The sequence below is a fragment of the Solanum stenotomum genome, chromosome 8, assembly GCF_019186545.1.
Source record: "Solanum stenotomum isolate F172 chromosome 8, ASM1918654v1, whole genome shotgun sequence".
In the NCBI taxonomy this organism is placed as follows: domain Eukaryota; kingdom Viridiplantae; phylum Streptophyta; class Magnoliopsida; order Solanales; family Solanaceae; genus Solanum; species Solanum stenotomum.
Genome location: NC_064289.1, coordinates 21,244,888 through 21,269,343, shown reverse-complemented (window position 1 = coordinate 21,269,343; position 24,456 = coordinate 21,244,888). Strand labels below are relative to the sequence as shown.

Genomic DNA, 24,456 nt, shown 5'->3' with positions numbered 1-24,456 from the left:
TTTTGTTGGTATTTTTAGAATTTTATTGTTGTGAATCAAAATTTAACATATGACAGAGGTTATATAAAGCACTGTTGTTTGGGATCAATTGGTGCATCAACAGTGGATATGAATTTATTCTAGCAGAAAGTGATTCTAAGCTTTTGGTTGATAAGTGTAAATTACTTGAATTCAACCTTGTGGAGAATTCAAGAGGAAGTGGACAGATTGAAAATGCATATGGCAAGCACTGGCTACATTCTTCAACATTGTTTTAGAGAAGCAAATAAAGTGGCAGGTAAATTGTCCTTTATGAGTTATGCAACCCCTTGCGATACAAGAATTTTGTTGATCTTAGCTTCCTGCTGAGGTTAAGGGTCTAATGACAATATACAGGTGGTGTTTGGCCAGTTTCAAATTCAAAAAAAATTATATGGAATCCAGGTAAGGATGGGTTGATTATCTTTTGTATAGATATAGGTATTCCATTGATGATCTATGATTCATGGCTTCATTGTTATATGACCAAGTAACCATCCTTAACTTTTTTGCATTTTCTTCATCTCAAATAGGATAGCTTCATATCCTCTTATTGAGTAGGGAGGGTTAGATCACCTTTTGTATATACTCCCTCAAATCATTGTTATGTTTGTTGAAGATGAATGAAATGCAATCTTTTTGGGGAAAAAAAACATATGACTTCGTTTATGTCACTAAAATTATGTATGTGCCACTTTATATTAAGTCTATTACATAGGGTGTGAAGTATTAATAAATATAAATAATTATGTTATTATTAAGTGTATTTAGAATATAAAAATTCACCTAGTGTAATTATAGAGGATATTGTTGGATTTTTTTTTCTTTGTGCAAAGTTGTCATAATTTATTTATTTTTTTGATTCATTTGTCTTTAGAAACTAAAAAGACAAATAACCGAATTGAAGTACGAAATTGCTATTTACAAGATCAAAAATAGGTTAAATATTTAATTTAATTTTAATGAACACATTTATTTGAAATGACGATATATGACACCCATAACCTTTAAATCTTGGATCCGCCTCTAATTAAATCATCATGAAAACCATTAAGCATGTTGCATAAGAAAAGCTAATAACTAACTCTCTTTCTCTTCATGTCCTGATTCAAATAAAGCTCGTACGTGAACCTCCGAGTTAGACCTTTGCAGACGTCCATGGCGGTTCATGCTCAATTTGTATCTATTCATTAACTCTCCATGTCTCTTTCCAAGTGTTGATCACTATTATCAAGGACGGACACACGTTATATAAAGGGGTGTCACCCGACACTTCTTGATCAAATTTATTTATATATATATATAAAATATGGTAAAAGTGAACAGAGAAATTTAATAAAAATGACTTTATTTCAACGTCTGAGCTTCCTAGCTTTGTGGCAAGTGCGCTACTAGTAAACTATGCATCGCGAGTTCAGACCTTTATAGTGATGGATTTTCATTTTTTTTGTTTATAATAAAATGACTCCCTTTTATCTTTAAAAATATCTGATTTTGAGTTAGGCTCGATTTGACAACTTATTTAAATGTCGACATCGCGTACCATCAAGTAATACTCCTACTCGTCATCATGACCACATATAGCTAATTGTACAATATAACTTAGACTTCATTTATTTTCATTAAGATTAAAACGTCTGAATCTGAATGTACATCTAAATGATTAAGATGTTTCTAGATCTGAACATTGAATGCTTAAGACTGTTTGTTTTTTAGTATCTAAATATATATAATTCATAATTATATAAGCATAATAACTATATAATTCAAATAAAATTATATTTTGGTGTTTATCTAATAAAATATTTTTAAAAAATTATTACGTGATTAAAATTTAATATTTTTAAATAAATAGTTTCGGTTTGTATGTAAGAATTTAAAAAAACAACCTCAAATTAATATTTTTTTCATACATGTGTGTAAATATCCTCGTGTTATAATTTGAAGTTCTTGGCATAGATCCAAAAACATATCAGAATAAAAAAGGCAATCCAAACAAATGTATAACCTCTTATTAACTAGAATAAGTTATTAATTTTATAAATAATAATATTACTATGTGAAGTTAAACGCTTAGTGAGAATACAAAAAAAAAAATAGTATGTAAGAATAAAAAAAGACAACCCTAAATTAATAATCGCTCTCTTGGGTTATAATTTGCTATAATTTGGTGTTACACTACTAATTTTATATATTGAGACGTTATTGGGGATAGATCCAAAAACATATAAGAATAAAAAAGGCTAACCAAACAAATGTCGAACCTCTTATTAACTAGAACCAGTTCTTAGTTTTATAAATACTAATATTACAATATGAAGTTAAATTATTGGTGCCTTTTGAGAATATAAACAAAAAACAAGTAATATCTAAGAATAAAAATGGCAACCCTAAATTAATAATATTTTTATGCATGTGTGTAAATAGTTAAGGTCTCCTTTTATAATTTGGTGTTAGGCTTTTAATTTTATTGAGAAGTTCTTGGCATCACATTTTCTTTTAGAAAAAAAAAAAACAAACATAATACCAAACTTTTCTAGCACAGACTTTGTATTATCCAATAAGCACACGAGACTACTAAATTGTATAAACAAAATCTAAAATTGCAAGCAAAATTTTAGAGTTCTTGAGAAGCAAACAGTAATACCAAGAATATTTCAAAGATACTAATTAATAACAAAGTATTTATAAAAAGTTTTTTGAAAATATACCTGTTCAAGAGGAAGAAAATTCAACTCCGAGCTGAAAGAGTAATAATAAAGAGATGGAGAGAGAGAGCAACACATATAAGAGAAAAAATAACAATGCATGGTGATAATGGAGAGAGTGGAAGAGACGGCAACATATATAGGGAGAAAAAATAAGGATGTTTGAGTTTTGCAAGGATATAAATTAGCGTTAAAAAGAGTCTGAATAGAAATAAGGCTCCCTCATAGATCTGAGTGAATCTGATGTTTTCAGACCCATTAAGTGATTTTTCTTTTTAAAAAAGAGAGTAACAAACGCACTTAATGACCCAATATGAACCATTCAGATTTAAACCTCCATTAAGTGCAAACAAATGAGGTCTTAGTTGGATTTATAGTATTGTATTAGTATGGTGTAGCTTAAAGTTAGTTGCCTATCTATCCACTAATGAGTTTGCGCATTGGACAAAAATTCAGTATTTTAAGATCAAAGTCTTTTAATTGTTTGGTTGGGAACAAGTTATTCCAGGACTAATTATCCTGTGATAACTTATCCCACCATGTATATGGGATAACTTATTCCATCACTATGGTATAAATTGTGGGATAAGTAATTCCAAACATGACAACCAAACAAGACATCAAATTTTTATCCCAAAACTATTTTTTTATCCCAGGTTATTATCCCTCACACAAAACGACTAAAGTTATAACTACACTAAAAAGTAAGTATAGAGTCAAATAAATAATTCCATAATTTACTATCTTAATTCATAATCTACATTTCGTGAGAATGAGGGCAGTGCACATGCTTGTAACTAGAAGCCAATTTGTTGAAAGTCAACTTTGTGTAGAATTGTCAGCTAAAGTCATTGTAACTAACACAAAGAACAAAGAGTAGAGGAAAGCTACTACACCTTTTATCCTTTCTTTTTTGGTTACATAAAAGCTACTACACATAAACACCTTGTGAGAGTGATAAATACCAACGGCAAGCGAAGTTCTAGCATGTCGTAGAAATATAAATTCAAAATTTGTAGTTTATGAAATTTTATAGTAACACTAACAATTAATATTATATTAATAATTGTACTTACATTTAAATATTTATAAAACTTAATTAACTAATAAATCAATAGATAATAATAAGAAAAAAAAGCTGCTGGTTCCGTGAATCCTTATACATGATTCTAAATCCGCCTCTGACTATTGCTCCCAAAAGTCAATAAGTTTATAGCCCTTTACAAATTACTCCTTATGTTTCAATTTATCTATCTTACTTTTCTTTTTAATTTATTTAAAAAGGATTTTTTTTTTTTTTCTAATTTGACAACTTCTTAATTTCAACATCTCTCATGACATGTGTAAAAACCATAAAATTAAAACTCATTATGATACATTTTACACATCTTTAGTTTTAAAAAAAAGATTCAAATTTTTTCTTAAACTTTATACCAAGTTAAACGAAGACATATAGTATATATTAGTAGTTTTTAGTTATATATATATATATATATCTACTAAAACATTAATTTTACACGTAAAAGAATAAAGAATAGAATCTTTACAAAGGTCATTTTTTATATTTATACAAATCATAAAAGGCTATATATATTCACCCATTTTCCCATCTAACCACTTCAACCATATTCTATTAGTGATCTCATTATTAGCATCTGGTACATTCTTTCTGCAGAATACCCCACTTATTAATTCTTCATTTTTCTCATCCATAATATATTATGGTACACAGAGGTCATACTCCCATGTTTTTTTTTCCTTTTGATTAATTCATTGCTATTTTTTTTCTTTTTCCAATATTCTGAATTGAATGTTTCCAGGCAGAAAATAAATTTATTTGGCTGAAAATGGGGAAGAAAGGAAGTGGTAATTGGTTTTCCACAGTGAAGAAAGTCTTTATTAAACCTTCTTCTAAGGATTATTCACCAGCAGATCATAAAAAGGTTAGTTATTCACTCTTCTCATCGATAAATATTGCATAGAATTAAAACGAAATTATCGATGATTTTTAGTTTAGTTTGCTTCTATTCCTTCCAAAAGGATAGTTAATTTGATAGATTGGCATTGTTAGTATCAGATTATACAAATGGAAGCAATACGATTCAGATCTAAGTTATACACATTGACAGTACGTATAATAGCAATAGTTTACTATAGTTTTGCAATTACCTTTCAAGTGATCTAATTATAGAAATATTGTATACATGATCCGCGCATTAAAATTTAGATTGGTATATAATTATATGATCAAAAAAATTTCAACATATTTTTGTATGTGATCATCTCTTTTTCTGGATCTGTGGTAAATCTACCTGCGTAGTTGCTACTGGTTAGCCATTTTTTCCCCCTCACTAAACGGCATTAACTAATCATCTTGAACACATATTGGTCCCCTCTAAAATAGGGCCCCTGTCGAAAGGCAATAACGTAGAATTTATGACTTGTTGCTTCCATCCACCTCTTCTATCAAACGTACTCACGGTTCGATTTGGTTTGGATTTCAATTAAAATAAATTAATTTAATCGATTTTTAAGTTATTCAAATCAAATCAAATAATAAATATTTATTGATTTTATTGTTAGCAATTTTGGTTTAATTGTTTGATTTTTGATTTATATATAAATATATAAGACTTTATAATAACACACATTTACTGATTCGGTTGTTCGTTTTTTAACCATACATAACTATACGCTTCCCTTCCTTTTCTACTACTAGTTCTCGACATTATTAAACAAATAGATGAAGTGACAATTTTTTTTAGGTAATATGACATCATTTCATTAAAATATACTCGTAAGAAGTCAAGTATATCTCTCTTCAATATCGTAAGGCTTCCAATGTGATTGCGTTGATAATATATGATAACTTTGTGTATATAGTAGCATTATAACACATGATAAAAAATAATAATTAGACACTCCTAGCTTATATTTTGCGTGTATTCTCAAACGCCATTAAGTAAATAAATTAATCACATAAAATATGTCTCCTCTAATTATACATATCAACATCAATTGAAACATGTATGAAGTTTAACGTATGGTTTATTGAGACTATTGCAAATGATTAAAAAAGATGACATACTTAAATAGTTGACTTACTTATATAATGGATGTTTGAGAATGCGTCCAGAATCTTCCCAAAAATTTAATACTCTTAATTATTCATCAAAATAAACACCAGTTCGTTCAAGTGTCTAAATGTAATTTACTCGACAAGTTTAAGAATTCAGAGCCTTCAATTGAAGTGATTTTGTATGGTTATCAGAAGGAAAAATTACAGAACCAATGGCAAGATGAAGCTCCAGAAGTTGTCTCAGTTGAACAATTTCCAGCAGAGAGTTCTTCAGATCTTCCCAATAATCGAGAGAGCAATGACAATTCATCATCTTCGTTGGCTGAAGATCGAAATCATGATATTCATGTCATCGAAGCCACTGTTGCGGTTACTGAAGTAGCAACTTATACGGCCCCAAAAATTGTGAAATTAGATGGATACAACAAAGAGGAAATTTCTGCCACCCTTATTCAATCATATTACAGGGGATATCTGGTAAATTAAAAGCCAATCAATCATCCATCTTATATATAAGTAGTGTTCAAATATACATTTTGCCTAATTTTGCAGGCAAGACGTGCTTTGCGTGCCCTGAGGGGATTGGTGAAGCTGCAAGCGCTAGTGAGGGGGCATAGTGTGCGGAAACAAGCGCAAATAACAATGAGATGTATGCAAGCATTAGTACGGGTACAGTCAAAAGTACGTGCACGAAGACTCCAGTTGCTGCAGAGCAAGGTGGAAGAAGTAAAATTGCGCTCGATTATTAGAGAAGACCAGTACAAGAACAAGAGCCTGTCTAACAAACAAGAGACAGAAAGCTGGGATAACAGGAACCATAGCATTGAAAAGATCCTACAAAACACTAGAAGAAAACAACACGCGTATCAGGTTAGTCAATACATAGCAAAAGTTGTCATATATATTTACTCCCTCCGTTCCATTTTATATGGGCTTGTTTGATTTGACAAAGTTTAAGAAAGAAAAACTTTTAAAATTTATGATCTAAAATAAATGATAGATGATTGTTTGGCTATAAATCATTTCATATAGGGTAAAATAAAACATTTTAAAATTAAATTATTATTTAATATAAAAATATATCATTTTCTTTTGAACTACTAAAAAGGAAAATGAGTTACATAAACTGAGACAGTGGGAGAGGGAGTACTAATGTAGTGTAACTACCTTCACATTAGATGCACTAATCACTTGGGGTCGTTTGGTTCATGCAGGACTAATTATGACGCAAATATTGTTATACAAAGATTAATAATATTGATATATAGCTAATTAATGGTGTATATAAGAAATAATTAACATAGCACTTCTCATTCAATCCTTGACAGGGAGTTTTTATACTTACACAAATACTATGACATGTTGAATCTCAAAAGTTCTATAAACCACCACAAATATTTTGACATATCACTACAATAAATACAGCTTAGAGTGACAATAATATGCACACTAACAAAGAGTAGTGTTACTATTTACCACATTAGTTAATTGTCATTAAATTCAATGTCATTATATATTTTTACAACATTTACAAAGAGTGTTAAAATGTAATTGTCATTAGTAATCGCATCTAAAAAAACATATTTAACAATAATTAAACATTTGTTGTTAATTAATTGCCGCTAAAGCTTAGAAGTCTAAAACATCCCATTTTCCCCCTTAAACTCCATGCTCTTAATTTGTATTGGCTAATTATATGTTAGCAACAACAGAAATGGTTGCACTCTGATCCAGATGATGATGAAGAATGTTTTTGCAATGAGCATGAAAATCCACAACAAAGTTGGAATTGGCTTGATAGATGGATGGCTTCTCAACGAGAAGGCTCCTATGTGTCATTGTCCATCACAGATGACATATCAGAGAAGACAGTAGAATTGGACCCATTGGGCTCAGAAGATGTCAACTTAGCCCATCACATTCTCAGTCCAGTTGAAAGAAGCCCATATTCATCCACTCAGTCCAACATGGATTCTGTCCCTAGCTACATGGCTCCAACTAAATCTGCAAAAGCAAAAATAAGAAGCCCAGGCCCAATAAAACCTAAAAGCCCACCAGGAGTGGCCCAATGGAATGCAACACCGAAGAAGGTGACAGCCCGTAGGTGGAGCTATGATTCATCTGCGAGAAGCCCAAACCCGAAAACCTCTGCTAAATGGATGGCAACCTATAGCCCAGAAACACGTGTACACGACAGGGCCTCACCTATGGGAGCCCCTGCTTGCAGATATAATTATAATTAGATATTCTTGCACAAGTTCAAATAAATGGTTATTTTAAATATGCAAATGTTATGACATAATTATATATGTTCAGTACACTAGAAATAAATCTTCATTTTCTTCTTGATTTCAAAGGCTTAATGTCACGTTTCTCACTTTCCCCATGATCTTCCTGCATAACCTTTATAGTTAATGTCAATATTTACGACTATCATTTGTATGCTTCCATGTAGAGCTGTCAAAAAGGGTTGGTCCAACTCCACCCGACCCAAGCCTCGCGGGCCAAGGAATATGAAGGGCTAGGGCGGGCTGGTCCTTCATTTGGTAGGGCCTGAAAATGCTCAACCCAACCCAACCCTAGCTGGGCCGAGGGCTGGGGTGGGCTAGCCCTTCTTTATTTTTTTTGTTCTTTTCAAACTTATAATTTTATAACATTAAGAAAATGAGAAGATTTCCAAATCATATATGACAAATAATGGTGTTGTTTCCATAACACTAGCAAAAATTTAGTGTAATTAGCATGTATCTCGCATACCAGATATGCGAGTGAGATAAGAAAGTGACAAGCAATATGGGAGGGAGGCGAGGGTGCGAGATTTGTATATGTATCCTAGATACATGTGAATATACTTTGATAGAGTGTATCTAGAACAAATTAACCTAATTTTGAGTCCATATATTTTGAGACACATGTATCTGGGTATGAAGATTCATAATATTACAACATAGCGTATATTCAAATTATTAGATTATATACTAGTGAGATTATTGTAAGTTACTCTTGAATAAAAAGTTTTGGCCCATGGGCGGACCTCGGCCCAGCCCCGATCAAGCCTCAAAGGCTAATGACTTATATGGGCCGGGCTTATAAACTCTAGTTTTTAAATGGGCTTGAAAAATCATATCCCAACTTTATCCCAATAACGGGTAGGGTTGGGACAGCCCCATGGGCTAAGCCCATTTTGACAGCTCTACCTCCATGTAATACTATTTAAATAGAGGTATAAGAATTCATATTGTACACACCTCCATTTCGATTTTTTTTTTTAGCAACTCTTAACTCAAATTTTTTAGACGATGTGTTTAAGATCACAACATATTAGTGGTCGTTTGGTAGGGTGTATAAAAATAATATCCAATAGAGTGTATTAGTAATGCATGTAATAGTTTTACTTGTATTAGTTATGCATAGATTATTTGTTATGCATTGTTTGGGTTGGTGTATTAAAAATAGTATGCATTGTATAAAAATATTTATTTACAAAAGTATCCTTCATAATTATGGTGGAAAAGATGTAAAAGTACTTTTGAGGAGTAATTGGGTCTTTAATCATATTAATGCATGTATTAAATCCTTTGCATTGCTAATACTTAAAAATCCATGATATTAGTATACACTCCTCAATACACAATAGAGTGACATTATAGTATATTTGATGTATCTTTACTTTAATATTACAAGATTCAAAAAAAAAAAAATATTTTCTTAAACTTCGTATCAAAGTCAAAATAGAACAAATAAATTAAAACGGAGAAAGTGCTATTTTCACATTTTCTACTGCAATGTTATTTTCATATATTTTGGCCAAACATAAATTTAATGCCATACTCAAATTCTTACCTTATAAGATGAGATTTTAACATATACTCCCTCCGTCCCTATTTACTTGTCCATATTTCCTTTTTTGGTTGTCCCTATTTAGTTGTCCATTTTGACAAATCAAGAAAGGACAACAAATTTTTTCCTATTATACCCTTATTTACACTTCTTGAAAATTGTAAAAGTGTATGTTGTTTCCCTCCAATTTATTTCACTTTAATTCAAATAAGTGGTTGTAATTTTGAAGTGAAAAGTTGTCATAAGGGTAAAATTGTAACTTCACTGTGCTAATCATTGTTGCCTTAATCTGTGTGCCATTTCTAAAGTGGACAACTAAAAAGGGACGGAGGGAGTAGTATAAGAAGTCCAACAAGCCAAAAAATATATTGATTGGAGGTAATTGTTATTTCGAGGGAAAGTGTGTGGGAGAAAATTTGCACAACGTAAGAAAAGAGTAATCAGCCAGTTATCTGACATACATAAGTAATTCAGCTATTAGGTGGTTTGTCAGTAGTCCCACATCGATAACAGAAGAAGAAGCATAGAGAAACGAGCCTTATAAAATCGATAGCAGGTAAAACTTAGAAAGTATCTTTGCGCTTGGGGCAATGACGCAGCTAGTGAGGTTCTAACCGAGGCGCGTCTATTGCTGGTTGAAAACTATTTCCAAACCCCCTCTTCGGCCTGGGCTTTGCCTTGGCCGTCGAGAATTTTTGGAAGGGCTCCCCTCGGGGTTTTGCCCTACAATACTAGTTTTAAAATTTTTGCCTTGGTACTTGTTTCTTTTCCTTTGTCTATTGCAAGGAAAAAAGAATTCAAGGCATTTGGGATCATGAGTAAATGTTAAAGCGATGTCACTGCTTATTACTCTATACTATAAATTCGTTAGCAAATATCTTGTGAAAGATGGGCCTGACCTCTTCCTTTTTATTTAGAAAGTGAAAGTCCATGTCAGTGTGCCAATATAAACTTCTACTCTTGTGAATGATGGGCCTGATCGGTTCCTTCCTATTTAGAAAGTGAAAGTCCTTGCCGGTGTGACAATATGAGTAGACATTGCTCTTCTCTTTCTGGGGTTCATAATTGAATATGCAGTTAAGGGAATAGGTCCTACAAAAAAATGGAGCTTAGTAGTGGCATGATGAGTTGATGACTGGATATGCTACAACATAGGAAATGTGCCACAATCACCATGTGGACCGAATTTTCCAAAACTCGAAGCTTCAGTTGTACTGCTTCTATAGAACATGGTTTTAGATCTCTATACATAAAAAGCTCAAATGCCAACATAAACAGGCCAAGAAAGTGTACAGTTCTGTTTCCCGAATCCAGAGTTGAGATGACTGTTTGCGTCGGCAAGTGACTTGTGAGTGAATTAACTGTTTCAGAAATTTGCTACTCCATTAGAGAGTTACTTATTCTCTTTTGGTTGTAAAAGGTCCATTATCTCTATGCACTATTTTGTCACTAGTTCATATTGTCAAAGTTAGTAGTTAAATTCCATTTAATCATATCAGAAAGGCAACACCAAAAAGGTTCTGACGAGGACATCAAACGATCATGGGATCAAAGATCCATTAAATAGCATCATGTAATTTCACTAAAATTAGTTGGGACTACAGCATAAAATCATGTGCCTCAGCCTTTTTGGGCAAAAGATTTGACTTCTGTCGTGTACTAATTAGTGGTCCACTTGTTCAGGATTTTGCTACAATTGAAGTTTCTCCGATAAAGTTGTAATGTCATTGTAATTATCTTTTACTTGAACTTTACCTGTAAACAGGGGATGAACTTTGTCTCTACTGCAACAAACTTTTGTGCACGACCTGTAGAATATGGTTGTCAACCGTGCTATCCCATTAGGCAGTTGGAATATAAATTTATCTCCGTCTCTTATTGAAACCAGACTAAATTTATCTAGACTATAATTGATTCTCACTGCCTATATTCATGGTTCAGCAAGTGTTTTGCATTGTCTGAATTGACATCTTCAAGTAGTATGTAACATTCAGTTAACTTGTTTCACCTCTCAGTCCTTTAAAATATTGACAACAGATAGCCACTAGCCGAACAAGTTAAGGAATTCATGAGCATCTCTTATCATGCCAAGACAAAGATACTACAATATATTGGTAGTTTATCCCACATTGATAATAGATGAAGCTGAATATAGAAATGAGTCTAATAAAATCCAAATCTGGAAGCAGTAAGAAGTATCTTTGCGCTTGGGGCAATGACGCAGCTAGTGAGGTTCTAACCGAGGCGCGTCTATTGCTGGTTGAAAACTATTTCCAAACCCCCTCTTCGGCCTGGGTTCTGCCTTGGCCGTCGAGAATTTTTGGAAGGGCTCCCTTTGGGGTTAAGCCCTACAATACTAGTTATAAAGAATTTATTTACTCTTCCTTATGGTCCTTTTCCCGGTTGTTTTCACATAGTATGCATGAATTTGTTTCAGTAATTGCTTTAGTCGAGGCACTTATTTCCTTTTTGTGGTAAATGTGACAAACACATCAAAAAGGTCAATTAAGTAGTAATTTCGATTGGAGTGATTTAGGGACTAGCTAGAGTATAAACTTCTGTTTTTTAGTAGTTAGTGGTTTACATCTTCAGGAAGTCATTTTGATTATCCTTTAGTTGTTTTCTCTGTTTGGTTTTACTTGTAAACAGGCAGACAGATGGATGAAATTTGCCTCTGCTGCAACAAAATGTTTGTGCACAACTGCGGACAAGCTTTAGTCACAATCAGCTTTGTATCATTTAGAATATGCTCATCAACCGTGTTAAACTATTCGATGGAATTGCAGTAGTTGTATATATAAAGAAGCTTTAGTCACAATTAGCTAACTTGCTTTCACCACTTTCTAAGGGAAAGGATATTACAACAATATATCAAACATAAAAGAAATTCATACGAAGCTAATGCTATGTCCTATCTCTCCACCGTTGATTGATCAAAATCTCCATAATTTAGAGTAGTCTACAATCTTGTTTGATTATCGGAAAAACAGAGAAATCATGGGTGATTGCCACTGCCACTGCCTTTCTTTCCTCTTGGGTCATGCTTGGTGTTAGGTCCTGCATTGTCATAATCTAACACAGCATCCAGCTGCAGCAACTTTCTTGGATTTTCTCGCATAACATGCTGCACACAATTTGCAACAAAGATTAATCAGCGACGTTTAATTTTTCAGTTGTTAAGGATATTCTAAGACATCAAGAGTTTTCATGACTCTATGCACCAAAATAAAATAATCTAGGAAGTTGTCTACAGTCTTGGTATGCTATATGCAAGAAAATGGATGAAACTTTAAGAGGAAAACATAAGCTGCAGGAAGTTAGTTAGTCGTATGTTGCAGTATATCTCAACTTTTTGCACTATATCTCAATCGTTAGAGTGGGTTAGGGTCCCACATCGATCAGAGAATGGACTGATGGTCTGCTTATATGGATTTAGACAATGCTCCCTTTGTGGGCTTGCTTGTCATCGGTTGGGTAATGGACTAGTACTCTGCTTATGTGGACTTGGACAATCCTCGCTAGCCCAAATGCCATATTTTTTTTCACCAAAAAAGAAGAAGTTGCACTATCTACTAGTTGCATTTTGTTAGTTAAAGCATGGTATGATGCCAATCAAATAAATTTACTCCCTTATGACTACCTTATGAAGCTTGTAAGTGTGGTTCACGCCTTCAACATGATCACCTAGATGGCACAAAGAAGAATGAGAAACAATAGTGTTAACATTATTATGTCATTTGCTAGTGTAAATCAAGCTAGTTGAAATGTTGTCGTCATATTATAGCGAAAGTAGCTTCTTACCAGAAGAAACAAAGATGAGAAACAAAAGGAGTAGAATGAGAGCTTTGATCCTAGGACTCATAGTAAGTAGAGAGATTGGTTCTTGAGATGTGAAGGGGAAGAATGGAAGAGTTACCCCTTTTATTATGTCTGGGAAGAGGTAGTGGACGCAGAGCTAATCTAGGATTTAAATATTATGGGATTGAGTTCGAGATTCTACCACCACCCATTCAATTTACCAGGTTCAAAATCTATTTTTTTTTTACTTTTTAACTCGTATACATGGTTTTTAGTAGGTTTGGATGTCCTTGTAACTAAAGCACTATATTGGCCTCCGGTAGTGGTAATGGTGCACCCACTCATTTACTGTATGTATAGGCAGAACTTGCAAGTCAAACCAGCACTGAAAAGCATATAGTGCACATATATCTACATGTTACATCAAAGTAAAATAGAAAAGAAAAAAAAAGTAGGTATTATTGTAGAAATGTAGACTCATATTTTGATCAATCTCTCTTTGTTCTTTGCATTGCAATTTGCATGGCTCAAGCTTTGAAATACTATAATTGTCTCTCTCTCATATGTTGTGTAAATGGTTTTCGGAGTTTATAATGTCCTAAACCACTCCATTCATTTTGGATGGTATTAAAGCAGGTAAAGGTCCTATAAGGCGTTATAACACGTGTTTGGCCCATAAGAATAATCAAGCATATTGTGCCTGATGGAGTGTTTTTACAACTTGATTAAGTAAACATAGTGTAATTTCTCAAATAGTTGTAAGTTTTTATATGAGATAGTTGTACAATCTAACAGTTTTGAGATGATAAAGCAGTTATAAATGTTGATTATGCACCACCCAATAGTCATAGAATGATAAGTTGCCATAACCAACAAGTCAAACTGACACTTATTTGAATTCAGTGTATCAAAACAGGAGCAACAGTATATCTGCTGTATGCATGTGGACTACTTTCTTCCATCATTATTTTGTCCTTATCACCAAGCTCTGCCATTATAATTTTCAGCCATTTTTTTCCTTTTTTTTTCTGTGTGTACATGTACATCAACTTTTTGAGAACTAAATTTGTTTTCCACTTCCTTGGCCTATAACAATAGCTCATATGGTGGATTCATCCATCTAGAAAAGGACGGGTATCCAACATAGGTATAACAACATTTTTGAAGAGTTCGATCAATACAGTCCAAAAGTTTGGATATGCTTATTCTACTACTTGAGAAAGAAATCTTCATGTTTGTTGTTAGTGTAGAGGAAACTGAAGAGGAAAAAAAAAGAGTTAATAATACAAAGCAAAGCAACTACTTTCTACAAAACCAATCACACTTTGTCTTTCTTTCTTCAATGGTAAAGAAAAATACTCACTCCTAATTTACGTGACACGGTTAAATTTCGAGATTCAAACATTTTAATTCGTAAATTCAAATATAGAAACTTAAAGTTTTTTTTGAAATAAAAATTATACATTTAAAAACTATGTAAAAAGTAATATAAATCACAACAATTAACAATTTAACAAACATAAAAGATTTCGATTAAAAAGAATTTTTAAAATTTGTTTTCATATAAATTGTAACGGGAGCATATTTCATGTGTTCATTACGAAGTGATCAAGGGCCCTTGCTTGTGACAGGAGATGGGCCGTGACCTACAAATGAAATAAATAAATAAAAAGAAAACTTATTCTTTTCCTTTTGGGAGGGTTGAAATTAGGTAAAAGACACAAGGGAAGTGGAAGTGCACTATGAAACTATGGAGAGACAATCAACGTAGAACACCATTATAAAACTTAAATTTAAGAATTTTGTTTCAAAAATTTTAATAAAGAAGAATTGAAAAATATTTTTCTTTCTACCAGACACTCCCTTAATGTTGGATTACTAATTAAACAGAGTTAATCATACTCATCTTAATGACGAATGGGAAGATTGATACGTTATATATCTTTATTTTATTATATGAAAAGCTAAACATCTTCTTTGACCATCATTTTTCAACTATATACTCAAAAGCTTTTGTCATAAAATCTTGGTCAAATTCTTTAAGTTCAAAATAAAATCGCAACAAAGAGAGAAGAAATGTCCAAGTATAAAAACGGGTAAGACACCAATATATATTTGACATGTTTTTCTCATTTCACAAGTATAATATTTGTTAGTACTCGACTATTATTTCAACACTGTAACACACTACTCATTGCTCATAAAGAGGTAACCATCTGCTAGTCCTTGTAGGTTCAACTCCCACCATAGAAATAAATAAGAAGACCTAATAAATTTCTACAAATGTTTTACCACAAGTAAATCTAAAGATTTGGAATGATAAGTTGGTTTTTGATTGATTACTTATACCATGTTAGAACACAAACAAAACACAGGCTAAACCTCACCAATAACAAAAGAACATATATGCATGTAGGGATGTAGCAATATAATGTACGGCGCCTAAAAACTTGAAAAAACAAGTGACTCCCAACTTAAAATGTCATCGAAATTGTTGACATTCAACATCATGTTCTTCAAAGACCACGATTATACAATTTCATGAACAACAGAGCAGTCCTTTTAAAAGCCAAGTGAATAAAAAAACTTGTAAACAGGAAATGATAAATGCAATCACGGTTGAACGGTATTTTTCCAATACTAGCTTTTCAAAAATGCAAAATTCTTATATAAGAGATTTAAAAAAACATATGAAGGAAATCTTATGGAATGCCAATGAGCTAAACCCACAATAAGTCATTCAAAAGAAATGAATGAGATGCAATGCAATTCAACTATAAAACAGATCCAGCTGATATGACAGACACGGACTGACCGACCAAAAATATATATATCTATATATATATTTGTGAAAAAAAAAAAATCAAAAGGAGCTATGGCTAAGTATCAAGACTACCAAAACTTGGGACATGTACATGCTGACCATGAAAACCCTTGAAGCAGACAGGATACATCAGGGCCTCGGTATTTCTTGTTAGAGTACCAAGGTCAGATCCACAAGCAAAGACAAAAACCAGGAGCCTTGCTTTCTTCAGCTAGTTACAAAGAAAATTCCCTTCCAACCCCAATATACAGCATCAGTAACATCGCAACCACTCCTGAGTGAAAGGCCTTCAACTCCTGGGCAATCACCATGACCCATCCCCTCTACAGCAAAACAAAATAACCCCTCCAATGGTGCTGGCACATGTATCTGACAACTTGGATGAAAATTTCTTCCATTGTCAGAAAATGGCAATGACTTGACACATGAATGCAATCTTGGATTCCGACTCGACACAACTACATGCATGCAGGGACATGAAAAAAAAAAAGTATGTACCAAGTACCCACAACTTTAAACTGAAATGGCACGGCTAATAGCCATCTGGGCCCACTCAGCAGATTCCTTAATCAAATGGTCATCTGATGACAAGCATTCAATCAAAAAGTCTTTGCTTGATACTGATTGTTGAATCAAAGAACCAGCATTACTGCCCAGAGTATCCGCTAAATCTCCCAGAACTCCAATAGCAGTCTTCATTACCACATCATCCCTGTAATTGGAAAGAAGAAAAAGGTACATCCCGAAAATCAGAACATCGATGGCCTTCATAAATAGAGCAAAAGAGAGAAAAAGAAGCAACCAAGCAATACTTACATGTCTTTCTCCATATAAATACTATCCAGGAATTGGAGGATATGAGGTGCATAGGGTATCAGCAGCTGAGTCTTAGGTGAGTTCTTGAATCCCTGAAATATGCCGGAATAAGCCTCCAGGATTCCATTTCTCAGAAGATTCGTGTAATCTAATATTTCGTCATCAGCACCAGTTGCGCGTGCTGACAGCTCCGCAGCACTCTGGAGCATAGGCATGGCATACATCAAGTACTTCTCAAAATTCTCTCCTATTGCCAAGGCTATGTCACCAAAGCATGAAAATATTGGTGGCTTTACAGAACGATGTAGCTGATTACTTGATAGATCCTTGAGAAGCTGTGTCATTATACCATCACAATAAGGTAAGATCTTATCCTCCAAAGCTCTGCATAAATCACCCACAACACCTACGGTGACAGCACAGACTTGGTACTCCTCAAAGTTCTGAAGACCCATTTCTAGGTACTTGTAAAATTCAGGCATGTACTTGGCAAAGTCGGGACCAGTTGCATAGGCAAGGGCTCCAATGGAAAGCATGGCTTCCTCATGCACAGTAGCACTTCTACATGCAAAAACCCTGAGGAAAAGGCTCATGATCTGATCAGCATACTGCGAAAAAGCATACTTTGTTGGCTCTGAGGACCCTAGCTTCTGAATAATAACCTGTAAGCATCCACACAAAAGACCTTGCAACTCGCTCTGCTTCTCACGTTCATCAGATGAAAGCTTCTGAGCCTCAAGAGTTTGGTGGAGCTCCATCATAATGACAGGAACTAGTTGCAAAACCATGGGAACTGTTTCATCGGTCGAACACCTCACAACTTCATTCAGTGCCTCATATGCAGCAGTCCTAAGCCGTGACTCACCAGCATCTTCTCTGTGGGTCGCTGTGAGAAGGGATTGCACCATTTCCTGGAAAAAAGGGGTCAAGGGAGATGATGCAGCCACATCCCCATAACCTTGGGCAAGAAAATAGAGAGCACCACAGGCTTTTTCAGCAACATTTGGAGCATCCTTCATGCTCTGAAGTAGAACTGTAATGATCTGTTGGCAGTTTGCTGGAGTAATAATGGGCATCTCCACAGTTGAACCATGAAGAAATTCAAATATTCTTCCAAGGGTCCATGCTGTAGTGTCCTTCACATGGCTATTGGCATCCTTTGTCAATGCAGTAAGCATGAAGTTTAGAGCACCATTAACAATGGGTGTTAGCTTATCAGGTGAAGGACCTTCCAAAATGGATCCAAAGGCATATGTGGCGGCCTCTCTTTGCCTCCAATCAGGCTTTGTAATGTTCTCTTCAATGAATGGCATAACAAGAGGTACAATGTCATCTCCAACAGTCCTTGCAACCAAACCAAGGCAAGTGCCACCGGCCATTGCAAGATTCCAAGCAACTTCATCCTGATCCTGATCTTCTTCTTGCTTAAGAAGTGTCTCCAGTAGCATAGGGACAAGTGCAGGAAGAGCCTGCTTGATGAAATTATAGCAAGGAACATCAGAATCTGCAGTAAAATCACCCCCATAATCTTCTAAAATATCAATCTCCTCATCACAGATTGAGCTCCAAAATTCAATAGCTTGAAGAGCAACAGGCTCCTCATCCTCTCTAACAGCCTTTGCTGTTATGCTAAAGATGTCTTGAATATAAGGAGCTAATTTCTCATAGTATGTTGATGAAATCGAGACTAAACATTCAAAAGCAGCCTGCCGAATTTTGACTTCAGGAGACAGAGTGGCCTGGCAGACAACTCTCATAATAAAGTCACGCTCCATATCATTGGTGAAATTTGCCTGAGCAAAACCAAGTGCATTGTATAATGCTCGGGTAGCAGCAAGCCTCACGTCATTGTTCTTTTCTTCAGCATTCATACCCTGAATTACAGCTGTAAGGATTTTATTTACTTGATCCTGCTCCATGACATCAGGAGAAACTTCTTCGCATAAATATCCCAGTGTCTCTAAAGTAGCTTGCTTGATGTGGGCAGGGAGCTGTTGATTTGACAAGAGCGACCCGATCAGCTCAGGCCACTGCTTCTGTGGCAGTTCAATGCCAGCAACCTTGGCAATGACTTGCGAAGCAGTTGAACGAGCATCAGGTGCCGGAGAAGAGAGGGTCTGTAACAAGCATGTTTTAATTTGGGTCTTCACAGCCACATCAAGTGATAACCACCTTTGGACAAGTTCATATTTCCTATGTTGTTCCTTGGCATCCAAAGCATTTTTTAGTATTAGACCTGCCAACTTACGACTATCAACTGGCTTCTCCTCACTAGCCAATTCTCCTGACAGAGACAATAAGAAACCAGGAAGATTTTGCTCCTGAAACTGTTTCAATGTTTCTTCTGCATGTTTTCGCACTGTTGAATCAACTGATTGTGCATTTAGAAGGACCTGAGTGACTTCCATTGCAATATGGTTCCTGCCAAAACATGAGATATCCCGTACGTAAGATATCACAGGATTATCATAAGAATGAACTTAAAGTAATGCTAATGTTAAGGGATTGCTTGGTTTAAAGTGCTGAAAAAGTAAGCATGAGACCCGAAGGTGTAGCCTAGTAGCCAATGAAGTTGGTTGAGAATCATGAGGTATCAAGTTCAATTCCCAGTGGAGGCAAAATACAAGGTAATTTTTTCTCGTGTGTTCAAGACTAGGTGACAAAGTTATCCAATACATGTGTTGGTGGGAGGTAGCAGGTACCCGTGGAAATAGTCGAGGTGCCCAGAAGCTGGCCCAGACTCCACAAAAAAATAAGCATGGTATAAAAGCCGTATTCCACATTTGGTTGTCATTTTCATGTCTTACATAGATAAGATTGTATAACTTATATGGTTTGGAAATAGTTTTCAACAAGCAATAGAAGTATCTTGGTTAGATCCTCACTACCTGCGAAGACCGTATAAATTATACGATAATCTATGTATAATTTTATACCTACATTTTTTTTGATAATACATAATTTTATACCTACATAAGCACCCAAAAAAAATAACACCATTGATTCTAACTTTTTTTTTTTTAAACTGGTAAGATTGTATTCTTCGGCATTAAGGGCATGCTAGTCACCACCAAAAAGTGTCAGTTACACCATTGATTCTAACTTGGTGGTTGTTCAAGCCCTTGAGAAATCGGTTCATGCTTTAAACATTTTTTATATTGCTAGCAAAAGGCACGTCACTTTTAGGAACATCATAGTTAGGGTAATTAACTCTTCTAGAGAAAGATACAAGCATCGGTCTAGGGATGTGCCATAGAACTGTCAGACTTCAGACTCTTTCTTGGAAAATACCACAGAAAGCCACTACCCACTTGTTGTAATATGTTGGAAAAATAATATTGACAATAGCCTATGTGTTTATCCATCTTAAATGAATAACCATTTCTCCATTTCACTAGTCTAGGATTTGCAAGGAACTTTCATGGTTTCTATACTTAAATAGATCATTGCATAGCGAAGTAGAGAAGAGAGCCTTCTCTTCCCCTTTTTTTGGTAAACAATATTTCACACTGATGTTTTTTGAGAAGTAGAATATTATAAGAAGAAAGTCCCTTGCTCTAAGTAAATAAAAATGCAAAAATTCTTAATGAAAAGAAAAATATCTACCATTATATAGTTAAAAATGATCACATTCGACAAAAGGTGCAAGTAGCACACAAAATAAACTATGGTGAGTGGAGGTGTTAGCAAGGAGATGGTAGACCTAAAATCACATGGGAGAAAGTTGTCTCAAAAGACCTACCCTCTCTCTTGAAATCCTTGAAGACCTAGCGATTAATAAGGAACAACAAAAGAAAATAATCTATGTAGGCAAAACCAATTAGTAAGATTAAATTTTAGTCATGTTAGTACATTAAATTTAGGACCAATATTTTCTAGGAATCTTTATGTCAAAGATATATATTTCAGTAGAAAATATAAAGAACCTCTAGTACTTTTATTTTTATTTGTTTTAACTTTATGAAATATGGACTAAGATGATCTTTATCCATTGCACATGTAACCCTTGCATAACTATATGTGAACCACAAAAAAAGTGGAAGTCATATGCTCTTAGCTCCCCAACCTTGTGCAAGGTCCGGGGAAGGGCAGTACCACAAGGGTCTATTGTACACAACCTTAACCTACATTTCTGCAAAAGCATGGTTCCATAGCTAAAGGCAACTTTACCAGCTACACCGACCCCCTTCAATGTGAACCACAGTACCCCATAAATCTAAAGCACAATGTAAAAAAGGATGAGATCCACTATAAGCAAGAGAAAAAGAACACATAAAAGTTGAAGCAGACTCAACAGAGGCCTTACATATCAAATTAAGAAATATTGCATCAATTAGAAAATGTCGCCAACCATTAGGGAATAGATTCATGATTAAAATAGAAATATATTAATCATCTTGTTTAATTATTAGTTATTACTGCATTCTTGTTAATTCTAATTCCATGAAAATATGAACATTACCTTAATTGAATAGGTTAGTCGAAGTTGGAAATTTGTTATGAGGAAAGTTAACCTTGTTAATTAATAACACAGATAAATTAGTATGTCAACTTATTTGAAGAATGCAACATGATTGTTAGGATAAACCATAAGTCTAGAATATTTCTCTCATTAATATCCAATCGTTACAAGTGTGTTGATTGCCTGTTTTAACTTGTGCGTGCATAGAAGGCAACAACCACAAAAAAAATCCTCAGCTACAAGTAATTAATAAAGTTCATGCACGCTGCTCAGTAAAAACAATCCTTTTGTGTGTTTAAAAGCACTCCAGAGCTCAATCAAACAGCAAAAGTAATGACTGCATGCCAACCCCTCACATATTAAGGTTCACAAATAGCAGCTTAAGATCCACAATTACTGAAATTATGCATAGGATCAGTAAACAGATCCACTACAAAACCTAGTTCATGTAAAGTGCATCACTATATCACTTGGAGAAGTTTCAATTACAATAAAATAACAGAGCATATCATTGGTAATACCAGATCTCAGTCCTCAAAACAGAATCACTAACAGGGATAGATGCAAATAAGTGAATCAAAAGATCACAACCACAAACTAATCAATCAAAGTTCAAATATTGAACATTAGATGAAGCTTAAATCAGTTGTGCAGAAAACTAATTATTTTTTTCTGATATGAAGAATTGTTGTTGAAAACAATGAGTGAATCACCTGAAAATTGTAGATGCGGCAAATGAGATGGTAACCAGCAAATTACACTGAGGGGTTGAATAATCCAGAAACGGCGCCCAACTGAAACCCTAGAGAGAGATGCAGTAAAATTATGTTTTGTTATTTTGTTCCTAAAATAGTATACTTACGTTTTTTGCCCTTATGTAATAGTAGTTGATTTAATTTCGGGTCAAATGGCCCACTAGTATATAAGGCCTTACGGGTCATTCTAGAAAGACATTGAAACATTTTGTGTAGATTCATATTTTAACATACTCAAAATTATGAATTAAGAGGATCCACTACAAAACCTAGCTCATGTAAAGTGCATCACTATATCAATTGGAGAAGTTCCAATTTCAATAAAATAACAGAGCATACCATTGGTCATACTAGATCTCAGTCCAAACTCAAATAAAAGAAATTAAAAAAAATAAGCTTCCAAACCAAAACTCAGTCAGTAACAAGTATAGATGCAAATAAGTGAATCAAAAGATCAGAACCACGAACGAATCAATCAAAGTTCAAGTATTGAACATTAGAATTTAGATGAAGCTTAAAATCAGTTGTAAAGTAGTAATAGTGTATTTTTTGGATTAGTTACTTGTTGTTTAAACGGAAAAGGCTCAAAAATACCCTTAAACTATCAGAAATAACTCACATTTACCCTAAAACTATATTCTGGCTCAAAAGTACCCTTCCCGTCAAAGTATCGGGTCATACTTACCCTTCTAACAAACAGAAGTATGTTAAGTGCCACATGGACGCCACATAAGCACCAAACAACTCCCACCTCCACATAGACTAATAAAATCTCTAATTACTAATTTTCCCCTCATTTCTCTTAACATACAATTTCACCCATTTCCCATTAATAGTTTTCCCCTCATTTCTCTAATACGATTTCCCCTCATTTGAATAATGGAGTTTGAATTATGTATTATGCATTATGGAGAATAGTTGTACAGGGGAAAAGAATATATGTTCACCAGCTTGTCATCTTGCGTTACTGGTCATCTTGCTTTTGTCAAAATGGATATAGATTTTCCTGTCATTGTATCTTATTGTGACAGAAATGCCCCCTCCCTCTTGTTAAGCTCAATCTACAATGATGAACTCTAAAATCAGATGGATATTTTTTGTTTGCAGATTACCTACTGCCCAGACTGTACTAGGGCAGTCACATATGACACTGAAGCTGTTGTTTGGTACAGTGGAAATTGTATGAGAGAAATGAGGGGAAATCGTATTAGAGAAATGAGAGGAAAACTATTAATGGGAAATGGGTGAAATTGTATGTTAAGAGAAATGAGGGAAAATTAGTAATTAGGGATTTTATTAGTCTATGTGGAGGTGGGAGTTGTTTGGCGCTATGTGGCGTCCATGTGGCACTTAACATACTTCTGTTAATTAGAAGGGTAAGTATGATCCAATACTTTGACGGGAAGGGTACTTTTGAGCCAGAATATAGTTTAAGGGTATATGTGAGCTATTTCCGATAGTTTAAGGGTATTTTTGAGCCTTTTCCGTTGTTTAAATAGTAAGGATTTCTAATAAATTTTAATTCAACTTTTTGAATACTTTCTTGTACATTTATCAAGGGGACAAATTAGTTTGATTATGTATTAAAAAGTGGCAAAAATGCTTGCTATAACATCACTAGTTAAATGGCATTTTAACCCAAACCACAGTTCTTCAAAATGACAAAGGAATGAAGTACATGTCAACACTCGACAACATTATTCGAAAAATCTCTTTTCCAGTTAAAAACTTTCAGATTATGAACCAAATGTTGAACAAGAATGTATGTGCACCAACTAATAATTGTAATCCTAATATTATAGCCCTTGCACATATAACCCTTGCCAAACTATATGCGAACCACAAAAACAAATGGCAGTCCCGCGCCCTTAGCTCCCAACTATGTGCAGTAGGGGTGTCAAATGGGTGGGTTGGGTTGAAATTGGAGATATTAAAATGGGTTGAAATAGAAATCGGGTTGGGTCTTGACCCGCACAAGTTTACTTTGGGCTCAAATGGGTTGGGTTCAAATGGGCTAAAAAACGGGTTGGGTCTTGACCCGCCCAATTGACCCGATTAATCTCAATAATTTTAACATAGTGATATTTAACTTTTATAATCACAATTCGAATTTCAACTCAAGATTATTTTTTTAAAAAGTAACAAATGGATAGATA

The 24,456-nt window shown here is 34.2% G+C and overlaps 3 protein-coding genes and 2 non-coding genes across 5 annotated transcripts; 3 read left to right on the top strand and 2 right to left on the bottom strand.

The window, feature by feature from the left end:
• Nucleotides 1-4,355: 4,355 nt before the first annotated feature.
• LOC125873263 (protein IQ-DOMAIN 21-like) lies at nt 4,356-8,154 on the top strand. Its single transcript, XM_049554160.1, has 5 exons — nt 4,356-4,384; nt 4,551-4,669; nt 6,001-6,282; nt 6,358-6,675; nt 7,509-8,154. The coding sequence occupies exons 2-5, from the start codon at nt 4,574-4,576 to the stop codon at nt 8,046-8,048; spliced, it is 1,236 nt and encodes a 411-aa protein (XP_049410117.1). The 5' UTR covers nt 4,356-4,384; nt 4,551-4,573; the 3' UTR covers nt 8,049-8,154.
• Nucleotides 8,155-10,217: 2,063 nt separating this feature from the next.
• LOC125875332 (U4 spliceosomal RNA) lies at nt 10,218-10,368 on the top strand. Its single transcript, XR_007447397.1, has one exon. It is a non-coding gene; the product is annotated as a U4 spliceosomal RNA (small nuclear RNA).
• A 1,474-nt stretch (nt 10,369-11,842) lies between these two features.
• On the top strand, nt 11,843-11,993 carry LOC125875330 (U4 spliceosomal RNA). The gene has a single exon (XR_007447396.1). It is a non-coding gene; the product is annotated as a U4 spliceosomal RNA (small nuclear RNA).
• On the bottom strand, nt 11,847-12,591 carry LOC125873599 (uncharacterized). Its single transcript, XM_049554497.1, has 2 exons — nt 12,569-12,591; nt 11,847-12,001 (listed from the first exon to the last, which is right to left on the bottom strand). The coding sequence occupies exons 1-2, from the start codon at nt 12,589-12,591 to the stop codon at nt 11,896-11,898; spliced, it is 129 nt and encodes a 42-aa protein (XP_049410454.1). The 3' UTR covers nt 11,847-11,895.
• Nucleotides 12,592-16,159: 3,568 nt separating this feature from the next.
• On the bottom strand, nt 16,160-22,347 carry LOC125872169 (importin subunit beta-1-like). The gene is made up of 3 exons (XM_049552865.1): nt 22,259-22,347; nt 17,084-19,504; nt 16,160-16,979 (listed from the first exon to the last, which is right to left on the bottom strand). Exons 2-3 carry the CDS (start codon nt 19,489-19,491, stop codon nt 16,781-16,783), a joined length of 2,607 nt encoding a protein of 868 aa, XP_049408822.1. The 5' UTR covers nt 19,492-19,504; nt 22,259-22,347; the 3' UTR covers nt 16,160-16,780.
• Nucleotides 22,348-24,456: the final 2,109 nt, after the last annotated feature.